Source organism: Vanellus vanellus, assembly GCF_965231255.1.
Source record: "Vanellus vanellus genome assembly, chromosome: 8".
Classification (NCBI taxonomy): Eukaryota; Metazoa; Chordata; class Aves; order Charadriiformes; family Charadriidae; genus Vanellus; species Vanellus vanellus.
In genome coordinates, this window is record NC_138913.1 from 23,183,893 (window position 1) to 23,207,314 (window position 23,422).

Below are 23,422 nucleotides of genomic sequence, written 5' to 3' on the forward strand. Positions count from 1 at the left end.
GTATCTTAGAAGCAGCAGTCAAGGCAGCTCTAGACACTGAGGAACGAAACCTGGAAGAGCAGTGCACCGTCCTCACAAAACTACAATTTTCTTTCAACACCATGAATTTACTGGTAAGTGCACGCATCGCCAGAATATCATATGTTGCAGCCACCTCAATAAATACCTGCTGCACAGTTAGGCATCCTCCATATGTGAAAGATCAACGGCCCGTAGACATTTCCAAAACGTACGCGCTTTGGTACTTGAATTTCTATATTGAATTACAGATAAAGGATTTTTTTAGCAAAACAGATACAGGGTAATAGCTCCTGCATATTTTCTCTTGAGCACCATTCTCTCTATATTTATGGACTTAAAAATTGTGCCAACCTAAAAAAAAAAACCCCAAACATTTTGAAGGATTTTCATTTCCCATTTGGAAAAAAAAAACAAAAATCCAAGACACACAAAGCAATCATCTTATATGTTCTGCTCCCCTGTTTCCTGATTAGCCCTCCTCAAAACTCATGAAAAAGGAAAATTTTTACTTGCAAAAAAGGAAATCTCAGCCTTGCAACAGACCTTTTGATAAATTCTGAATGCTGTTTCGTGACACAGATTACAGGTGAACAAAATTGAGTTAATATTATTATTTAATTTTAAAGTATATCATGAATGTTAAAATGGATCATCTGCTATGCCTTGTCATCTCAGAAGGAAAGTTAAAGAAAAGACTGGTAGTGCATCAGAAAAGGCTTTTCCAGGTTTCGTTGCTCAGCATCTAGAGCTGCCTGACTGCTGCTTGTAAGATACAGGGAGTTTCATAAATCATGAAAATAAGTGTGCTTTTAGCAAAACTACAGAGACTTTTCTGAAGCGCTACCAGGCACTGGTAGTACCTGGCCCATTCTTAAATACCTTTGTTTCTGTGAAGATCCTGAACTACTTAAAATAACCAGGTCTGTTCAAGGTTGTCTAAGCAGTTTCACATTCATGAAATTGCTCATTTTACAAAGGAGTGAATTCGGTAGGATGTCCCCTAGTTAACTGGCCACAAATCAGCTAGTAAGCATCAGCAGAATGCTGCTTCCAGGATCCATCAATGTCACTGTGTGCTGCAGAATACAATTTTCTAAAACCAATTTGCTAAGTTTTAAAGGGTCAAGCAGTCGCCACTGGCAGAAAAAAAAAGCGCTTTTTCTCTTGGATACCAAGTATGGAGCTTTACAACCACTGCTAGCAGACATGTATGTGTGAGGGAAGTTTGTCAGAAATTATTCAAGAAATGAAACCAGATTTAAGTATCAGCTACGATCATGCTTCTTGTGTGTGTTTAGTAACCATAAATAACACACAAATATCATTTAGGATATTTTTTATTAAATTATATTTCCCCCTATTTTTAAATAAACATTTATATAATATACATATGTACATACATATATATGAATAACATATATACATACATATGCATGTGTACCTAAAATATGAATGTTTGTAAACAACACTGCAAAATAATCTTTAAAGTTTTGTTCATTTTTTTAAGGGAGAAAAGATTGTTTCTCATCCAGCACCATCAGTCATACAACTAAAAAAAAGCCTAATAAACATTTATAGGTTTGACAGCTAATCTACAAGCTAGTAACATACAAATGACAGGACTGCTAAATCTGATGCCACGTACAAATTTAAGCATGTTAAATATGATGAGTGATTTGTTAAGGAAATGATAATCAGAAAGTCTGACCCAGTTAAAGCCCCTCCATAGCAAAGAGAAGACTGACTTCCAGTGCCCTGCTACAGTCCCATGGCTTGCGAAGAGCTTTGAATGCAGATCTCGTAAGCATAAAGAAACATCCATGGACACCTTGTATTTCTGCAGCATGCTGATAGTTTAAAAAACAACAAAAAAGAGAGAGGCAGAAATTTGGACTACTGCAGGATAGCGGTAAGGTCTGCTGTTGCAGGAGTTAGTGAATAATGGAATAGCTGTCGTGCCTGAACTAGTGACGCTGAATACTCCATTGAGTGATAAAACCCCAAGCCCTAATGGTGCCTAATAATGCAAAATAAACATATAAGAATCTAAAATATAGGAAACAACAGCATAGGTTAAGCTATTATTTGTTGTGAGACTGCATTTGAATAATAATAAGTATTTACTGCAGTAAATTGGGTGCCAGAGCCCCAACTGCACTAATAAGTCCTAATGAGCCTCCATAAGCCTTATCTGGGGCCTCCATTCGCACCCATGGGCCAGGAGCTCTATTTAGGCTCAGTCCCAGCACTTCAGTCCTGGCCCGACCTACGATGCTGCAGGGGTGTTGGTTTCTAGCTCAGCCACAGCTCTGGCTGTAGGGTCCCTTTATGTATAAGTCAACCCATGGACTGGCTTTCTGACTTGCCAGACTGGCCTCATCGCTGTGGATCTGCCCAGTGACCTGATCCTAACTCTCATCTGGCTTCCTGGGACCTGCCTCCTCACCATGAACATGCCTGAGGATCTGGGCTCTTGGCTGAACCTGGCCCACATCTCTGGGTCTGCCCTGCTTACCTCAGTTGGGTGAGGAGTTGGCCCTTGGTGATGAAGGCTCTGCCAGCCCTGGTATGACAATCGGCTCCTGGCTTGCCTTCCTTTTGGGAGTAGCCCTGTTCTTGCTGTTCTTTGACACCAGGTTTAGATGTGATTAGAGACTTGTAATGTTTTCAGAAGGACAAATTACCACAAAAAAGATGTCATTATGGGAAGAGACAGCTTCCTAGTTATCCTGGAGAACAAGGGCTGTGACTAGTGTTTGAATCCTGGTATTCCAAGGGATTTCTCTACTGAGGAGTATGCAAAGAGCTTCTCAAATTCTAAAAGACAGACTCTGAAACATTACATGGACTAGTCACTGAAATCAAATGAATTGAGGCTGTCAAAACTTGTGTTGCAAGTCTGCAATTTTTAACCCTATGGTGCAAGGATATGTGAAAGCTTTTACATACAGAGAAAAAAGAAATCATAGGGAAAAGCTTCAAACCCAACTGGATATCCTGTAGTGCTTTAACTTTTGAGCAGAGGAAACGCTAATGGAACCACCAGGTATCAGCTACATCTCAGAGGTATGAAATATCTCAATGAAATTATAATTGCCCCAGTGAAGCTCATGGTGATCTTGCAGTGAATTTTTTTTTGTAGTTGTAAATGCAGAAAGGTGAACAAAGGAGTGGACTTCCATAGAGGTACATAGAAACAAATATCTAGTTAAATAGGTCTAAAATGAACATGTTCTTGCATCTGTTACGATGGAAAAGACAGGCTGTAGTATTTCAATTGTAACATACACAGAACTGCCTAAAGAGAGGGCAATAATGGGTTACTCTGAAAATGTGAAGTTCATGGCACACAGGGAAGTAACTAGTAAAGGTCCTTGTAAATCTGCCTTGGGATTGTTGTTTGATATTTCCATTAGTGTTCTTAGCACAAAACCAGGGCTGTGTTAATTAACTCCACTAGTGACAAAACTGGAAGGCAATTCTACATTGGAAGTCAGTATAGAAAGAGGATATTCCAAGGCACAGAATAAGATGAACTTGAGAACCGGCGTTACAGAAATACCGCTTTGTAGTAATGATATGAACCGCCAGCTCATGGTCAGGAACTTCAGCAAACTGGTGTGTCATCACTGAAAACTGACACATGGAAAAAGAGCCGATTCTATTAAGTCAATAACAGCATGTCCACGAGCTGCCAGGCAAAAGAAAGGCAGTCTCAGAATATATAAGGCACTGTGTTTCCATTAAGAGGCTATGGTAAAAAGAAGCATGTGAAAACACCTTATCTGGAGTGTTCAGGAAAGATGCATTTAGCTGTAAGACATACACAGAATTTGCTGAGGAAAGGAGAGCATATCTTAAAAATTAGATTGAAACAGGTATGACTGCTGTTTTTAAAAACGGCAGTCAAACAAAGGAAAAAACGTTGATACAAGTACGTAAAAGAGTATGAACTTATGCAAACTTTGAGCTCAAAAATCAAAAGTACTCAGAAGTTCAATTAATTTGCAGACGTCTGAAATGGGTATTCTACTAAATGATGCCATTCAAGTTAATAGCTGAATGTAAGCATTTTGTTAAGATTACCTTGCTTTAAGGATGTGTGGCTAATGCATGCACAGCAGCTCCAAGACTAGACTGGCATAAGGCTCCCTGCTTTGCAGTAAATTTCATTTTTAAAATATGGGTAAATACCTTACAGCTAAGATAAAACGAGCATTGCATTTTAAACTGCTAGGTATGTGCACGAGAAGAATAGAAATCTATTTATATTTATTGCAGAAAATACCTGGGCTTTTAAAATTGTTCCTGAAGACCAGGAATATCATTCTCATAAGCAAGTTTCTGTACTTGACCACCCTCCTCCAAATACCCAATTGCTTTAGTAATCATACTGCTCCTTGATAAAAGCACTGACAGCTCAAAAGCCAATACAGTTTTGGTTTTCCTCTGTAACTGGATTTTACTAGAAAGCTCACATGAATACCATTCTAAAATCACTCAGCATCTACTGCAAATCGCATCTATGAAGTCTGTTGACTCAGAAGTGATCTAAGATCACTCTGCTGCTAAAAGAGAAGGTCCTGCCCTCCTCTGAACAAAAGATAGATGGTATTTCAGCAGGAAAAGCAAGCTGATCTGACCTGTACGTGGCCTACAAATGACATTCAACATTAAAGAGGTGGTAAGAATGTGCCTTTTGGTGGTAGCAAAGCCCTAGGTCACCTTAGTGAGGCCTTACATACCTTAAAAAAGAAGTACCATGCAATATCTTTGATACATTAACTACTCTTATTAAATATTTTTATAGTCAATCAGGTAAATAAACAGAGAAGCTTTTACTTCAAAACTATTTTTAAGCAAACATTAAGTGGAAAGTCATTGAATTTCTAAGGAACATCTGGTTTTTAAGATGAATTTTTAAGGAACGTCTACTTTATATTGTTACCTCAGGTAATTAAGTGTGTCTATGGGTTCATAGGACTTGAGGATCAGCGCAGAAAAACTTTTCAAACTAGTAAAACACTTCAGGCTGGATGCTGTGAAATCCTGTTTTCTAATCAGAGTCCTAATTTTCTCTTAAATTGGAGGTTAGTGAGCATTGCTGATGTGAGGGCCATATTAGATTTGGCAGAAAAAAATTAAGTCCTCTTTAGTCAGAGGAGACAATGTGATTCTTAATTTTTGAATTGTTGTCTTTGCTATATACTGATTCCCCCAAGAAACACATTCAACCCTCCCTGCTTGTTCCAGAAAAGGCAAAGTCCTCTGATACTTTCTTGGGGTATTCAGGGTATTTTAGAGGAGCTTTTTTGGTTTATGCCTTAATAACTGCTTCCTGTCTAAAATAAATGCATTTTGGGGAACAACCCGACTTTTGATTTAATTGCCAATAGTTGGAGCAGACCTCTAGCAGTCTCAAAACATATTTTAAGTTTTTGGGGACACGATTCTGCTCTTCATTATTTGAGGCTAAACTCCTCTTTATTTTCTCCCTATGTTGTACAGCATTCACCAGAGAGCTTGGTACAGGAATAATTGTTTGCAACTTTCTGCTATCTTGCATCTTTCAGCACATTGTTTTATATTTTTTCCATTTGTTATGCCACTAGGGGGGATAGTAACTTCTTCAGTTTTGTGAAGACTGTTCCTAAAAGTAGCAGAAATGAGAAAAGACAGTATTATGGTACCATAAATGAGCTACAGGGAACATGGTCTAGATTACAGGTTTTTGACTCTTTATGTTTTTTAATGAAAATACTATATGGATATTTTGTACTGTGTTGCCGCAAGTCTGTCTACCCTACTTTGAATAAGGCAGAAGTAACTTTACTGAAATCAATATTTGCGACATTAAAACTACTGTACTGGAAAGAACCACACTGGAAGTGAATCTATAGGAAAAAGTGTAGTGTCTGCTCAGTGCCCATACAATTGGAACAAAGGCAGAGCCCTGGAGGAATGGACAGAACCCCAGGGAATGTGCTGAAGGTAATAGGGTTTTTCTTAGTTTGGAAACCCACTAATTGTGTTTAAAAAAAAAACTAAACAAAAACCAGAAATAACTTCAACTGCAAATTTACCCATTATGGTGTCAGAAATACTATCATCTACCTTTTCTTTATAAAGTAGTCTCTTTACTAAACTGACAGTAAGGGATCACTCCATTGTTTGAAAATCACGAAAATTAACACACAGATAGCATGAAGAGAATTTGTAGCATAGCTGTAAAACTCAGTTGACAAAACTCACTAATAAGAATTTCCAATTAAAATAATTGATTAGGAATTAATTCAGTTCATTGATTCACATTTTTAGCTTGCTTAGGATACTAATAACACTTCAGAGTAGCTGCTCAGAATGGTTTTATGTCGGTCTGGGTCAAGTTTGCTTCTAAAGTAGCCTCTTAATAGAGTGGAGGCTTGCTGCTTGCTGAATATGTCTGGGTGGGAATGCTTCTTAATTGTGTATTAATGTCCATCTTCAAAGAGAGGGAAGTAGCTCCTAGATTTAGATGCTCTTAGTCCAAGGGAATATTGTTTAAAGGACAGCACCTTGGCTTGTTGAGTCTTATTTGCTCTGCTATACATATCAGTCACATGGAGTTGGCCTCCAGGAACAGGAATAATTTTGTACATTGTTTTACGTACACATATTCTTCCCTGCCCCACCCCTGCACAATGGAGGCTACCTGAAGGCCATCTGCATTGAAATTTATTGCTCTGAAATTTTTAACACTGAATTTGTATTAGACTGCTACAATCTCCATTCATGATAGTCACAGAAAGAACTGCACGATAGTTCAGATTACTAAAGCCAGTAACTTTTAAGAACTAACTGCCAATGCTATAAATTGAAAATTCAAGTATTTCTTTGTTCAAGCTAACACTGAAGAACAAGGAAAAAAAAAAAGTGATCATATTTTGGCAACTTCTATGTTATAACCAAAAGCTCAAAATATTAATCTTTTCTGTCAAGCAAAACATTATTGTACCTCCATTAGTCATCCAACCTTTTCAATATATCATTATTTCAAAGAAGATGGCGCATACCTGCTGGCTGCCTCTGTGGGGAGGTCAGAGTGACAGACACAGGGAAGAAAGATATATATAAATATCCTCCAGTCCCAGTCTCCAGATTTCTTCAAGTACTTAAAATACTATTAGTAAGTTTTGCTTATTTGATTTTTTTTTCCTAGCAACAGTTAATTTTTACCAATATTGGCTCAAAGCAGAAAACATTACTTCTGTGATTACTTTACCTCTAAAAATAAGTAGGCATACAAAAAAAATCTTGTTAAGAGACACGTAGAATTTTTTGGAAGTAGTATGTTGCAGCTCATTTTCAAATTACAATTAATGACTTAGTAAATAAGAACTAAAGTCATATCTACCCAATTGTTTACCTTATACCCTGAGTAGGCAAACACTATCCACTTGCACACTACCCATGGAGACATGCCAATGAAGTGAAGCAGTCACCTGTTTGACAGATTGAAAGGTACAATTCCACATGGATGGCACGGAATATGCTAGAGCAGAACATATTGAGCTATTTCATACTTTCACCTTCCCTATAATAAAGGCCATCATAAAACTTTATAAAATCAGAAGGGAGAAAGAATAGTTGTGCCAAATTGCCACAGAAACAAACAAAAAGACCAAATACAAGCATATTGAATGCTATCAAAGCATATCCTTTCCTATCTGGGATGCTTTAGACAAGCTGCTTTAAACTTTCTTATATATTGCATTCTTTTTTTTTTTTTTTTTTTAAGAGTCGTTGCTTTATATATGCTGTTTTTTCTGTCTATTTTCTCACCATCACACTGAAAATAACAAGCTGGCAACCTCTCATATTAAACACTTAGTGTTAACCAAACCATCAGCCACATACAGCTCTGACTTCTAGAAGAGAAGAAAATAAATTTTGCAGGCATAAAATAACAATAGCTGAATCACAGCTTTTCATAAACAACTTAACTTGTAAACACTTCACATAACCCAAGATGAACAAAGCATCAAAAAAATTAAAGCAAACCTTATTTGAGTTTTTTTCTATTACTTCTATTAGCTACCTGGTATCCATACTCACCTGATGGGACCAGCAATGACCATCTGTCCTATAATTGATGCTTGAACTATGAATTAAGTATGACAATATTGGGCAATATAAACATACCATTAGTAAGGTATCTTTGCAAAAATTTCAATAAAAATCAATAAAATATTCAAAAAATTTCAATAAAAATCAATAAAATACCCAAATTGAAATAATTTGGAAATTTAAAAAATATCAACAATTGCACCCATTTTAATACAAATTCCAAGCTAATTTGGGAGTATTTAATTTATTTATTTGAGATGACACCATAAAATGGGAACAGAACATTTCTGCATTGCAAAGAGACCATATTGGCTTATTGAATAAATCATGGGGTTTTGAACAACAAAATCAGTTAGAAGATGTGGAAATAGTTCATAGGTATTATTTTTTTTTTAATAAAAATGCTCTTCAAAATACTTGGGTGGGTGGGGAAGTAGTACATCCCTGAAAAATGAAGAAGTGGTTCTGCCCTAAGTGAGGACTGAAAATGGAATCATGCTATTGCACACATTTCATTGCCCTCTAGACCAGGGCTTCTCATTTTACAAAGAAAACTTTTTTTCCTTCTAAATGTCAGTCTGCAAATTTACCTTCAAGTACAACAGCCAAACTGATTTCTTCCTTCTTGAACATTCTCTTTAAAAATTGCAATTATGAAGCTGAGACTGGTCCTGAGTGAAATTTGCATAATGTGGTTACATCCAGTTGGTTTGTCCCTAATCCAGCCCCCATTTTCAGCTTACTTCCTTATAATTTGTGGCATATCTATCTTCCTAGTACATTGCCAGCTGGGTTTTTCTCCATTTTAGACGGAGTGGACGGTAGATCCTTATAACCTTTTTAGAAAATCAATTCCTACTGAAATGTCTCAATATGAAGACAGTAATCAGGATAAAAAAATGCCTTTCACTCCCACTGCCGGTTGAGCATGCCTTGACTCATGCATGCGTGTGAAAGCCAATTCTGTACCTGGAACAAGATAATCTGAACAACTCTGGCACACATGGGAAAAGTATCTTGTCACAGTGGCTCAAAAAGTTTGATTAAAAGAGTAGTAGGAGTAAGGCAAATCAGAAGCATTTTTTAACCTTTCAGTATATTCAGACTGAATTATAAGTTAGCTTATTAGAATAGAAATTTAGCTTTTTTTCTTTCTTCTAATCTGTTCTTTGTTCTGACTAGAGAAGAAACATAGCAAATGTAAACAAGTATGGGAGTAGTATCCACTTTTTTAACAGGCTTGGAATGAAGTAAGCATAAGAAACAGCAACAGCTTTCTATACCGCTGCAATAAGCACCCTAGTTTCCTTACTGTGAGGTGGAGGAAAAACACCAAAGAAAAGATTTTTAAACAAAATATATATAAACTATTAAACCTTACCTTGCCAGCCTGGTTTGCACACTGGTTTGACATTAACTCGGACTAAGACATCTTCTGTTGCATGTTTTTGCCCACAGTCAAAAGCCGTTACCATTATCTCATACTGGTGCTGTTTATCGTAGCTCAGTTTCTCAGTGTTTCTGATGTTACCTATAGATTCAATATAAGATAATATTCAGAAATTACTTCTTGGCTAAGCATATACAGACTATAATATTTGGGTCCTGGTTAACCAAGTTCTTTGAGACCAGAAAGCTCTTTGAAGCACATGCAACATCCACAGGCAAGACAGTTATGAGGAATGAGAAGTATTTCAACACAGCAGAGAAATAAAGATGTTCTTAGGCAAATATAAGTTGCTAGGCATATAATATGGGTACGTCTATATATATCATACATCTGCTCAACACCTTATAAAGACTGTAAAACTAATTAGCAGTTACATCTTGAAATGTAAAGTATGAGTAGGTGCAACCTCATTTTCCACATCTTCCCAGAACACGCTGCTTTAACATGGCAGCCACATTCCTGAGATCCACTGCTGAACACCTCCCCAGCCTAAGTATCCTCCTTTTCTTCTAAAGCTATTACCCTTTAGGAGAGAAAGCTTTTTAGCCCTTTAAAACCTTGCCCTGGATTTTAAAGACAGGAAAAGCCCCAGAATCACCTTCTGTATTAGAGCGCTTCGGGGTATTTGACATGACAGCACAGAGTTATCACATGGAAAATAAAACTCGGCAACAACAGAGATTATCTGCTGAACCTCATACATGTATAAAGGTAGCAAATTACCTGGTTTGGGTACAAAGACAACTCTCAACTTCCACACGGGAAGGGAAAGATTTTTCTCAGAGTACTTCCTGCAGGACTGGAAGATTACCATGCAGAATGTATGTTTTTGTAATTATCAACTTCAGCGTTTTAATTCGGCCTCTTTTCACTGAAATGCACTTCCTGCTCAAATTGAAACTTGAGACTGTTGAATATGTTTCACACCTTTGCTCAGGGCTGTTCGATATACCATCTCTCTGAATGAGAATGTTTGTTCTGGAATTTAACAAACTTGCTCTGGATCAATGCTACACATAACAACTACTTACAAGCATGGATCTGCAAGATCAAATTGTTTGGGCTAAATATGGAATGCGGAGCACCTAAAGCCCGGAGTTTAGTCAAATACAGTGATCTGATTCCCATAGGTGCTGGTTAAAGTATCTGTTGTTAGGCATGCCGGCGTTGTTTGGGGGTTTGGGTGTCTGTGTGTGCGTGTCTGTTCATTCAAACGAAGGAGAGACAGGCAAAAGCAGACAAATGAAACTTCTTAAATAAGTTTTTCACTAAACCTTGATTAATTTGACATGTAAAGACTTTTAGCAGGTGTCTCTTTCTGACACACACTCCTTATCTTGTCAGAGCCCGACACTTTTCTGACTACTACATTAAAGCCAACTTTAGTAGTTTAATTGAAACATGCAAAACTTTTCAGGTCGGGTCTGAAGGAAGGCTGCTTTTGCAATTACCACCATCTTCTGGTTCAAAATTTGTAGTTTAAATATACCTTTACATCTCCAGCTAGAAATCAGGCTCAGTATCCCATTTTCTATTGACTTCGAGTTTTTACCCCTGCCTTTCTGAGCAGAGCACAGAGGAGGACAAGCCTTATCACTAATTTTACGTCTCAAATGGAGAAGCAGAAGGAGCTGCTGAAGGCTAATATGGAAACAGTACTGTGTCTACAGCTTCCTTGCTTCTCTTGCTCGCACATCTCACCTTGCCAGGCGTTTTCAAGTCTGCCACGTAGATAGCTTTTCCCATGACAAAGGCAACTGCAATAACAGTATCAACTACTTAATTATTTTTGAGTTAGTAATTGGCAAAACAATTTATTCTACCCATTTTACTATCTTGCGTTGCTTGATTAGTACCCACCTAAGAGGATTTAATGAAAAACTGCCATTGTATACTTATTCATTTAATATCTGCTCAGTTGTTCTTTACTTTCTGCATTATATTATTTCTTACATGAATCTTTATATTTCCCTATTTGGTTCTCCTTGGTATTTTATTAGTTCATGATCAGCAGAGATAATTCTCAAGAAACCAAAATTATCTGAATCTAAATTAGCAGACTGCTAGAATTCGTGTGGCACACTAACGGTCCTCTAAGATTTACAAATCATTACAACATATTTGCATTTCACTAAATCTGTCTTCTAAGATTTGTATTTCGTTATGGTCTTTTAAGATTTGGACTACAAAGATTCTGACCAGTGTTATTCTGAAAGGTCATTTGGATGTCTTGCAGATGTTACTCAACAGTTTCTTTATTTCCTAATTATTCTATTTTTCTGTTACCTCTGCTTTATGCTTCTTTGTTATTTTACAATTTAGTCAATATGATTAAAAAGTAGACACAGAAGGGAAGCACTATATATACAGAATAATTAAAGTTTATGAGACGATAGGCTGAGAATTTCTATTTACATCTCACCCATAAACAAAAAGGTAATCAATAACATTAAAAATTTTAATGGAAGTAAGTTCTTTTCTACACAGTTCAAAATTAGGCCATAAAATTATATTTTTTTTCCAGTCTTTCTAAATTTCTACCTTTTCCTGGAAGTACCCAAAGCTATAACAGATTTTAAAAAAACTAAAAAACAGATAAGTGACAACAGGAATATAAAAATTCGTGTCTGAGGACACATGCATTTACCCCTCTGTTTCTTCAGGGTCAGTTTTGGAGATACTTTGATACAGACGTCCCTCTTTTATGGCTGTCTTTCATCTTATTTTGGAGCAGTCACAAGAACAGGGAAAGACTTGACTAATTTACTATGGAATTCCCTCTTAGATTCCATACTTCCTGTGTGTGTAAGTACAAAACTGAATCTCCGAACTCTTACAAGAGATGAGGGGTAGTGTTGTTACATGAGTGGCCTCTGACTTCAGTCTGCTCTTAGGAGTGGCAGCTCAACATTCCCAGCTGCCAAGAGCCACCAGGAGCTGTATGTGATCATAAGTCAATTGAATGATTAGAATTACTTCTTGTCAAAAAGGTGCACTTTTCAATGATAATGTAAAGAAATTGTGCTTTAATAAATAAATATCTCATACAAATGCTTAACTATAAAATTTCACTACTCTTCTGACAATATGAAAATTGCATAGCTCCTAACACAGATGTCAGTGCTGTAAAAGACGACCTGGTGAGATCCTGTCCACATCTGTTTTCTAAGATAGGTAACTTGACAGAACTTGTACTGACTGGACAGATAAATCAGTAATTCATCTTCATAGAATACCAGGTTGGAAGGAACCTCAAGGATCACCTGGTCCAACCTTTCTTGTCAAAAGTCCAACATTTCTTGGCAAAATCTTCATATTGAAAAATCTGAACATGTATTTATGAAGTGCTTCCCAGTAGTGGGTGGCAAATATAGTTATCCCTATTTTAGAGATGAGAGTAGGTCAGAGCGATGACAGAATCTGTATCTATACCTGAATTGTCTGATCATCTGACCATGATCCCTGATTAATGAAGGAATTGCAACACATCGATGCATTATGGTTTAATTTTTCTGTTACCTGAAAAAAGCCTATGCAATATTGATATGATAACTCACTTGATGATTGGGATTCTCTGCTAAGATGACAACTAAACGGCATGCAAAAGTCTATTGAAACGTGCTATACCTTATACCTTTAGTCCCAATTATTTGCATAGCAAAGCTTAAATTTACCCTTTGCATTTACACCATTGTATTTTATGACAAAGAGTTAATTACCGTCCAAGTTAGGCTCATCATATACAAGTCAATTTTATTAGTGTTATGGTTTCATAAGACAATGTAATTTTATTCACAAAAAAATTACATACCGAGGGACAAAGTTACCAAAGGTAAATGGCAAGCTTTATATTACGTACCTTTAAGTGCCTAATTTACAAAGATGTGCACAAGAGCTGACTACTGCTTCCTGTGCCAGTGCTGGGTGCCTATCCACTTGTGCCTAACACAATTTGGCGATGCGAAGTAGACAGTGCACTGCTACAGTCTGAAGGTTCTCTCTTCCTTTCTACAAATGTTCCCCTATGTGTAATATAATTTCTCAAGACAATAAAATGCTCCCTGGATTGATCTAGATACAAGAAATAAGTTTTGCTTGAAAAGACAATGATCTGCCAAAAGAAAAAAGCTGATGGAACAGCATGTTCATCTTTCTAAAGGCCCGTGGTTGTGTTTAGTTTCATAGGTTGGTGATGAAAAAAATCCACCATCTGGGACTGATAATGGCATGTTTTCCTCCACTCCCCCTACTTCTGGGGCCCTCTGTAATATTTAGATTTGATTCTAAGCATCTGGTTAAATACTCTTTCTGGGCAATGAAATTCCACACTTATATGTTACTGAAACTCCGAAAAAATCGTAACTTGCAGAAGACGAACCTGGATTTGTTTTGCACAATGGGTAAAAAACCCTCTAAACAAAATCCTAATTAGCACATTATTGACAGTCCCAGGCATTTCATACATCTATTGTAATCATCCTATATGTAACAAAAATGGGCACGACGGCAAAGGATTTGCACCAGAGAAAGTTTACATCAGCTGACATAGAGAAACATTCTCAGCAATGAAATGTGTTGGAATTAAGCAAAATATTGCTGTCACAAAATGAAAGTGCAACCATCTATTCTGACTGTCTCTAATCCCAGTGGGTTTAAGCAATTACCATTATCTTAAAAAATTGCAAATTAGACAGCAATTACTGTTTATTTGGCAGCACTGCGCTTTTAGTGAACAAATAGATCAAAAAATATTAATTGAATTCATGACCAAAAACCTGCAAGTATTACAACCTTATACCAATTACTCACTGCAGGCTTTAAAGTCATGTTTAAATCAATAATTTTCTCATTGCCTTTGCTGAAAAGCAGGTCCCAGGCACATAAGGACAAAGATGTAACCAAGGATTCCTGACACTTCACATGCTTTTGATCATGCCTCTGACTGTAAGAAACCTATGATCACTCATAACCCAGCTGCACTGTGTGATAGGAGCTGAAAAGGTATAAACAATAGAAATGTCTGCTTTGTATCGTGCTAATATCAATGTATTATTTATCCATGATATCTCTCACAAACCTGGTATGAAATTATGAAACCACCTGTGACTCGTGTAAATAACCAGCCCCATACTGGCAAGTCACGCAGAGCTCTGGGAAAATAATGTTTTCAAATAGAAACATGGAGAACTTCCTTTTATGGCAACATGAGAAATCTCAGAATTAGAAAAAAAATCCATAGAGAGGAAAAGCTTCTAGAGAATTGCACACAAATACCCACTTCGGGTAAAAAAATCCCCTGTGCAATTGCTCTGGTGAAAGATTACTGTGCCAGCTGACCTCATTTACAAACATACTCATTATGATTATACCTCCTATATAGTATTCTTGCCTCCCAATGTATTACAACAAGAAGGCTTTTTTTCCCCAATGTCATTTACAATTTATTGATGCTAACAGGTTATTATCTTTTGATGCTCAGCTGTGCATTATGCAAGAACTGCACAAATAAAGATGAATAATTTTTGAGTAGGGGAAAGGGGTTTTATAAAACATCACAACATGAAAACGACTGCTTAGAGAAAAGGGTAGCTCCATGCATGCTTTCAATTTCCAATTTGGCCAAAAATCAGATTTAACTTCCAAAGACTATTCTCCTCCTCCGTACAACATGGATTAAATGCTTCTGTTAGGAAAGATAAATCAGAGTATTGCTGGGCATGGACACAGGGTGCTTATGCTGGGGAAACAAGTTCTGTGAGCACAAGAATTTCCATTTTGTATTTCTGCACAAGCGTGCACACGTGAATATCAATAACAAGAACTCTTATCTACAAAGTGATGCCAATATGGGACTGCTGAAGTACCTGAAAGACAAAGCTACTGCTTTGTACTGTCTGAAGCAAGCGGAGAATGGGAGGGAGGATGTTCAACACATTTTTAATGCAGACCAGCCACCTCTCCCAAACTCAGTGTCAGGTTCTGTGCTCTTCCCTGGTGAGAACTTGACTTGGAAAAGCAGGAAGCTGACAGACAGGGGCCACCAAGGCCAAAAATTGCTGCATCTGGAAAACTTAATATGGTATATTATTTTTCCTCAAATATTATATACATTAGAAAACCAACTAAAATCTAAAACCATAAAAAATACTGCTTCTCCAAAGAATATTTTCTTCCATACTTCAGAATAACGGATCTGCTTCAAGAGGCACCCCAAATGGGTAGATCTGTGGACCTGTTCCCTGAAAGTTTTAACAATCAATAACCATCCAGAATATTGTCAATTCTACATTTAGACTCTCTTCCAGAAAGTTAAGAAGAATGGCCCTAGCTATAAACTAGTGAATAAACCCTATTAGGTAGGGCTACATGCTGCCTTAGGAAATGCCATCACTTGTATGGGAAACTAGATGTGAGACAATTAAGAGAATGGACTGAGTGACAGAGAAACATATTGCTCATCTAAAACTGGGATTTTAATTTCCACAATAAATTACTTTGGCACTTTCTGACCAAATCTTAAGTAAAAGGGATGGAATTTCCCAGTGTGATGGTTCCTTCATTTTCAGAGATTATAACAGGATTACTCTCAAGTTAAAACTCAATCCGGGTTATCAACTAGTATTAACAGGTAATTACACTATCTACAGAAATTACTGCTATTTGTTCCAGAACTTACAATTGCTCTTTCTCCATACTCACCGTTTCTGTCAATAGCAAAAGGAACATCAGTTGTGACAATTTCATAATTGCAGATCTGGCTATACTGCGGGGAACAGTCCTCGTCAATGGCTTCTACCTGCAGTATGCTGTCATAGATCTTTCCCTCTGTCACAGTGGCTTTATACACACTCTCCTTGAAAGCTGGTGAAAACTCATTGACATCCTTTACCTGGATATGGACCACTGCCCTAAAATAGGTAAATAAAGACATCAAACAGAAACATTAATTTATCATGACACATCACTAACAGTTTGTTTTCAAAACACTTGAAAAGACTAACAAAACATATCTAGAAAACTATGTAAACATGTGCTAAAATGAGGTATTGTTGAATTTCTAAGTTTAATGTGCCCAATTTAACATGTTAATGCAGCACTAGGTAAAAACATGGTGCCACAACCTGTAGGGAGAGGACGTCGTGATGCTCCCGTTAAAATTGGTCTGTCTCTTAAAATGGACTCCAGCAGAGAGCCAATGTTATCATCCCAGTGTAAAATGGGTTAATAAGCAAAAGAGAGGAAAAGAATGACAGTAGTCTTACATATTTACTACCTAAAAATGGTCAGTTTACAAAAATTCTTTGATATTAAATAAGCCTCTCACCTTCTGCTGATTATAATTATTTAATGCTTTAATTAGTTACAATATTGTACATGTAAACCTTTGAGGGTCAAAAATAACAGGCCTTTAGTATTTAATGATTCTAAAGGCCTTCCTTTGGAAGAATTTGCTGTCTGGTTTGATAGGCAAGGTAAGAGAGGGACAGAGACGTGATCTAGAGATCAATGGCAGAGCCAGCAGTAAAGGTTGGGACCCCAGAGAGACAAGCTTAGCCTGTGGTTTACTATACAAAGCACTACAAGAAAGTGTAACCAAGTCTGGTCCCAATAGCCTGGATTTCATTTGGTTGGGATTAGCCTGAAATTTTCCACAAGAAGAACATACTAGCTTGTTACTGGCATATGAGGGAAAAACATCATATAATTTAATAATATGAGGCAAAAACTGTTTCTCTGACTTGATGGTTACTTGATATTGCAGGCTTCCTTCTAAATGTATATTTTTTTTAAATACCCTGATAAAGTTCAGCACGCATTGTAGAGCTAATTAAATTTTTAATTGTTGTGCGTCCTGGATGAGCAGAAGGAAGAATGATTACTATTAATCATTTATTTAAATGGCTCTCAGCAAAATGAACAATTTGTACAGTAGTTATACATCTACACGTGAGTTAAATTCATCTTTAATGACAAATGGTCTGGAGCTTGGTTTCATGTACTGGAGGTGAAAAAGGCACCGTGCCACTTAAGCTTATGCAGGGAATTGGCTCCACAGTAAAAAGTACCATGTACTAACCTTCAATACCCCCCTCTTCCAGAGGCTATGAATTCCTCTGAGACTTGCTGTCCAAAAGCTGAGGTCAGAAACACACTGTGCAAAGGCAACACCGCTGCAGCTTATGCACATACTCAAAAAAAAAAAGGGCGATTTCTCTTTTCTTACCACTTGGAATGAGATGAACAGAGGGAAAAAAAATATTTAGAATTTGGAAGTATCAATTAAAAGCTAGCTGCCATGTCCTTGATGATCTGTTTAGTCAATATATTTAATGTGAAAGCAAGAATGGAAAAATAAACCAAAACTGAGATGCATTTCTCCACTTGAACAGGAATCCTATTAAAAGGTTCATCTGGAACCATTGCAGAATGGGTCAAATCGCAGGAGGCAAAAAAGAAAAATATTTTCCAAAAGGAAAAAGGAATAAAAAGGGGACAAATCATTGCAACAACGGTCCGTCTTGGTTTTATTTGCTTTCTACCTGATCACAATGTAAAAAGGAGCCCTTTGATCTGATCTGTACTGTACAGCAAATATATGCCAAAGCAAAAAAAAATTTCTCCTCATTTTACCCACTTGTGAGATTTCTTCCAGTTTGTTCCACCTGGTCCTGATCCACAATCGTAGGCCTGGATGATGAACGTATATTCCTTCTGCAGTTCACAGTCAATAGGACTTTTTGCTCGAAGACGACCTTCTCCAGATGTCTTGTTTAGGACAACAGCTTCGAAGGGCATTTCTTGTCCATGGATTTTAAAAGCACAGATTTCACCTGTGAGGAATAGCATAAAACAATCATAACCAGGGAGGTCTAGTATCTTAGTGACACTGGAGAAGTTAGCACTCATTTGTATTTCACATGCTGTTATAAATGTGGGAAGTATAGACTCAAGCATCAGTTTATAATATATCCAAAAGGGCTCTACTCACATACTTCCCACTTCCTCGGTCATTACTAAATGGTTTCTTAAAGCCCTAGAGACTATTCCCTAGATATGGTACTAACATCAACGCTGAGCTAAATTACTTTTGACTAAATTAAGACAACTGTATTTAGTTAAGGAAAATAGCAGGAAGAAAATAGAGAATATTTTAGAGGTGGTCTTTTCTAACTGCTGTCACTACTTCCTCGAGCCACTTGAGCTGCCAGGTGGTAGCAGATGTTCAGATTCCTGCAGTTTAGTTTCCCAAGAGTGAAAAAACTAATGATGCAGAACATGGGCATGTTCAAAATATATCTTGCTTTATTTATAGACCTTTAGAACAGAAATAGTTGAAGAAACACACACAAGTGTCCCTTTTGGACATCTCAGTCACCCACCCACGTTCACACACTCATACACGAATGCCTTCTTGGCAGCAACTCACTCTGCCTCCAAACTGCCTCCTAATGTAATAGATCCATAGTTTCTCCCAGAGGAATACTATACAACAAAACAGATGATATAGCAAGAACTAAAAAAATTGATTTGGACACAAAAGACAACATAAAAAATCTTGTGAGAATATAAGTCTGGAAGGGGAAAAAATCCAACCAGTTTCTGGTGATCCTTTTTTTAATCTTTCATATTGATAGCAAGGATATGCATATTGAATTCATTTTTAGCCACTCCAGAATCCAACTTTCAAAATGAAATATTTATTCAAAGACCAATGTGGCTTAAATATTTTTATGACACATTACACACATGCTCTTTTATGAGCAAGTCGGTCTCAGGCCACGCATTATAGATTCAAAGCAGTCTCCCACTCACATAATCCTTTTCCATTTATTTCCAATTTACAGTTGCAGCCTTTTGGAAATCTCCTTGTCAATCACATCTCAGTCAACTGCCAAATTCTAAACTAACTGTGAATCTATGACCTCTAATTCAAGCCTGGCTACTCTCTCTCTTTTTCTAATAGAATATATTGTATATTTTTAGAGAAGACAGTAGATAGTGACTTTATAAATGTGCTGGAGTTCATAATTCCTATTATGTGTGAGGAAGAAAAAATGGGAAGGATGTTGGGGGGGGAGAGTGGGGATTAGGTACACTTAAGAGTATTAATACCGGCTTTTTAGGATATTCCCTCAACTACTACCCCCACAGGTTTCACTTGATTATAACGGGAGCGAAGCCGAGCTCAGCTATATACACTGACATTTAGGCAGATGAATCCCACAATGAACAATCATAATCAATCCTATGAATGTCTTCACAGGACCAGAACACAGTTGTTTTAGTAATTATGAGCCACTGGGAAAATACATTAAGTATTTGCTTGGACGTTTACTTGCTCCAGCCCCTCACTCAAGTGGCATGAAAGGGTGGTGTCGTTTCCCGAGACAGACAAAAGACGTGTTCTTTTCCAGGCTCTCTTTCCTTCACTCTCAATGAGCCCAAATATTCGGGCTATAGAAAAAGGAATGGATTTTACCCTGGGAATCAGACTCTGCAAAATACTAATACTTTGCACACCCATAAAAGCAGGCTCCGTAAGGTTTATAAACTGTTGTATAGGAAATAAAGCATATGATTAAGAGAAGGCTGAAGCAAAGCCATTTGTTCAGCTTTGATCATGGGCACTGATCACTGAGTTTGTATCTCAATCTTGTCACACATACCTTTGAAAAAAAGCTATCCCAATTTTCCCCGAACTTCAAAACAAAACATTCATCTAAAATGATATTGTGGATTTCAGTTTAATTTTAATTAAATACTAAAATAACAGTGTAAATGTGGGAAGTCTAATGGAAAAATACTATTTATTGTGTTCTAAAACAGTAGCCTTCATAGTTTCTTAACAAAGAAACTATGCACAGGGTTTTTTTTCCCTCAGATGCACAATCCATCAACAGAAATCATGAACTTCAGTGGTTTGTGTTTATTATTTTATTGATCCTCTGTTTGATTGTAAACAATACAGCATTTGCAGACATCTACGCCTACTGTTCTTAAAAACCAGAAATAGCTCAGGGCAGGAAAAAAGTTCGCTCAGCCTTAGTCTAAACATTTATCGTTTTTTCCTCTCTAGATGCAGAGGCCCGATGTAAAGCAATCATAGAAGCAGCACGTGTTCTAATTAGGTCTCGGCAAATACTTTAGACGCCTCTATATCCTGCTCCGGTGCTAGATAATCCGGCTTTATATATAACTCAATTTTGTCTTTTATATCCCCATTTGCCAAAGACGAAATAATGACAGCTGCACGGATATGTGGAGATATTTGTAAACACACTACCAAAACCCCACATACACTTCCAGATTCAGGCTACGGCAACAAACTTTTATGAAAGCAACTGCATATGTTTTTAATAACTAGGTAGGATTTTTTTCAGGAGAAGGATCCTACTCCTATTTCCAAGGAAACGCGGCTCACCACTTCAGTTGCAGAACAACCACAGTCAGGACCTTGGCACCACCCCCACCTCCCCTCTGCTTTGGAAGACTGACATAATTAAGAGTGCAAATTGGGACATTGTTTTCCTCACAACAGACACACACCAAAATACTAAGCTTTGATCTTCATTTCATTTGAATGGGTTTGAGAACAGGTGATCAGGAAAATGGTGGTGGCAGTGAGTTGATAGAATAGGGATAAGTTGGTGATACTGCACAAAGGTAGAAGCACGTTCATGAAATCCCATAGCAATTGCATCCAGGGTAAAGGGAAAAAGTCTCTTCTCCCAGGGCCAGGATGTACACCCTGGAGGTTTCCAGTTGCTTCCTATAAAATCTTCTGGTTGCAGGGTTTAACTATACTAAGAGGTGCTTCATTTTAATACATGTTTTAATTAAATTCTGGACACTATGTTTTCAAATCATTCAGACTAGCATTAGCCATAAGCACCTGTTAATTTTGAAGCTTACGTTATTTTGAGAGCTCTGGTAGAGAGCCATACATTACTACTGTAGGGGTAATAATCATATAATTTCCTCTGTAAAAAATTATAATAGCCCCCCAAAAGCTATTGACAGTTTATCCTTTCTGAAATATAACCAACAAATCTTTCCACTGTTTAGAAATTCCTAAAGACGATGTTTCATACTCAGCAACGTTTACACGCAAGATTTAGTGATTATAAGTCTTAATCAACAAAATTGTATTATAAATTACTGCCTTTTATATGAAAACCAAAACTCACGCTTCTTTCAGTGCAAATAAAAATCCCCAATGTTACACCTTTAACAACTACACAGAATTATTCACTGGAACTCAATTTCAGAAGTTATTAAAAAAATTGCATGCTTATTTTGCCTTTCACAGCTACCTTTGCTTTTTCTTCAGCCTTCATTACACCAAGAATACAGAAGACTTCAAGTGAAAAGCTGGGAGCTCTGACATTTGATAATTTTCATCAATAGTTAATAGAAGGCAACAGTTGTATGTGAATCAGCAATCACCAGATGTTCTTTCATTTGGTTGTATGAGGTTCAACAAGGCCAAGTGCCGGGTCCTGCACTTGGGTCACAACAACCCCATGAACGCTACAGGTTTAGGCCAGAGTGGCTGGAAAGGTGCCTGGCGGACAAGGACGTGGGGGTGTTGGTCGGCAGCCTGCTGAATACGAGCCAGCAGTGTGCTCAGGTGGCCAACAAGGCCAACAGCACCCTGGCCTGTACCAGGAATAGTGTGGTGAGCAGGACTAGGGAGGTGATTGTCCCCCTGTACCCGGCACTGGTGAGGCCTCACCTCAAGTGCTGTGTTCAGTTTTGGGCCCCTCCCTACAAGAACGACATTGAGGTGATGGGGCGTGTCCAGGGAAGGGCAACAAAGCTGCTGAGGGGTCTGGAGAACAAGTCTTATAAGGAGAAGCTGAGGGAGCTAGGGTTGTTTAGCCTGGAGGTAAGGAGGGTGAGGGAAGACCTTATTGCTCTCTACAGCTACTTGAAAGGAGGTTGTAGCTAGGTGGGGATCGGTCTCTTCTCCCAAGTAACAGGTGATAGGACATGAGCAAATGTCCTCAAATTGCACCAGGGGAGGTTTAAATTGGATATTAGGAAAAATTTCTTCACTGAAAGGGTTATCAAGCATTGAAACAGGCTGGCAAGGGATGAGGTTGAGTTGCCAACCCTGGAGGTATTTAGAAGACCTGTAGATGTGGCACGTAGGGACATGGTTTATTGGTGGTTTTGGCAGTATTAGGTTAATGGTTGGACTCGATGGTCTTAAAGGTCTTTTCCAACCTAAAGAATTCTATTACTCTATGATTAATTCCAACCAGAGTTCCCTGCATGTTCTATCCTCTCCATTGGCCTCATGATTGCTTATGGAGTAGAGTTTACACAACTCTGTTCAGGACATGGCTATATGCGTGAGTGTACACACATGTATTTGTTCCCGCCATTAGCTCCCAAAGCATTTGCTAATTTCAACTACATTTTAAAAAAAGGAGTTGTTTCCCACAAGTGCTATGAAATCATGCAACTGCACAATACAGAGATGCTACAGAAATACTGTAGGGGTGACATCTCACTAGATAGCAAACAGTCCACACAAAGACCTTGTAAAAGCTCAACAACAAGAAAAGGCTCAATTCTATCTTGCACCTTTTTGGTACCAGTAAATCAAACATGAAGCTCAAACCTGTAGGAAACCAGGCTTCATTAGTTCACTGCTGACAAAATTACTCATCTATATTCATATCCTATTCTGACTTATTACTCTCTAGCCTTTCATTATATTTCTGTGTGTTTTTCTCAGATGCACAAATCAATATAGCTGATCATATATTTAGAATAAAGGTTGTGGTTTTATACTTCCTGAGGTAAGTACAGTGTCCCTGAAAGATCCCAAAGTGC

The 23,422-nt window shown here is 37.6% G+C and overlaps 1 protein-coding gene across 2 annotated transcripts in view; it reads right to left on the reverse strand.

Moving 5' to 3' along the window:
- CLSTN2 (calsyntenin 2) overlaps positions 1-23,422 on the reverse strand; it is a gene marked incomplete at both ends in the record, with an annotated part of 388,624 nt that overhangs the window by 72,474 nt on the left and 292,728 nt on the right. For both annotated transcript variants that reach the window (XM_082487183.1, XM_082487182.1), the window contains 3 exons: positions 9,509-9,658; positions 16,277-16,485; positions 18,213-18,408. In XM_082487183.1, coding sequence (XP_082343309.1) covers positions 9,509-9,658; positions 16,277-16,485; positions 18,213-18,373 — 520 coding nt within the window. The remainder of the gene's footprint in view (positions 1-9,508; positions 9,659-16,276; positions 16,486-18,212; positions 18,409-23,422) is intronic.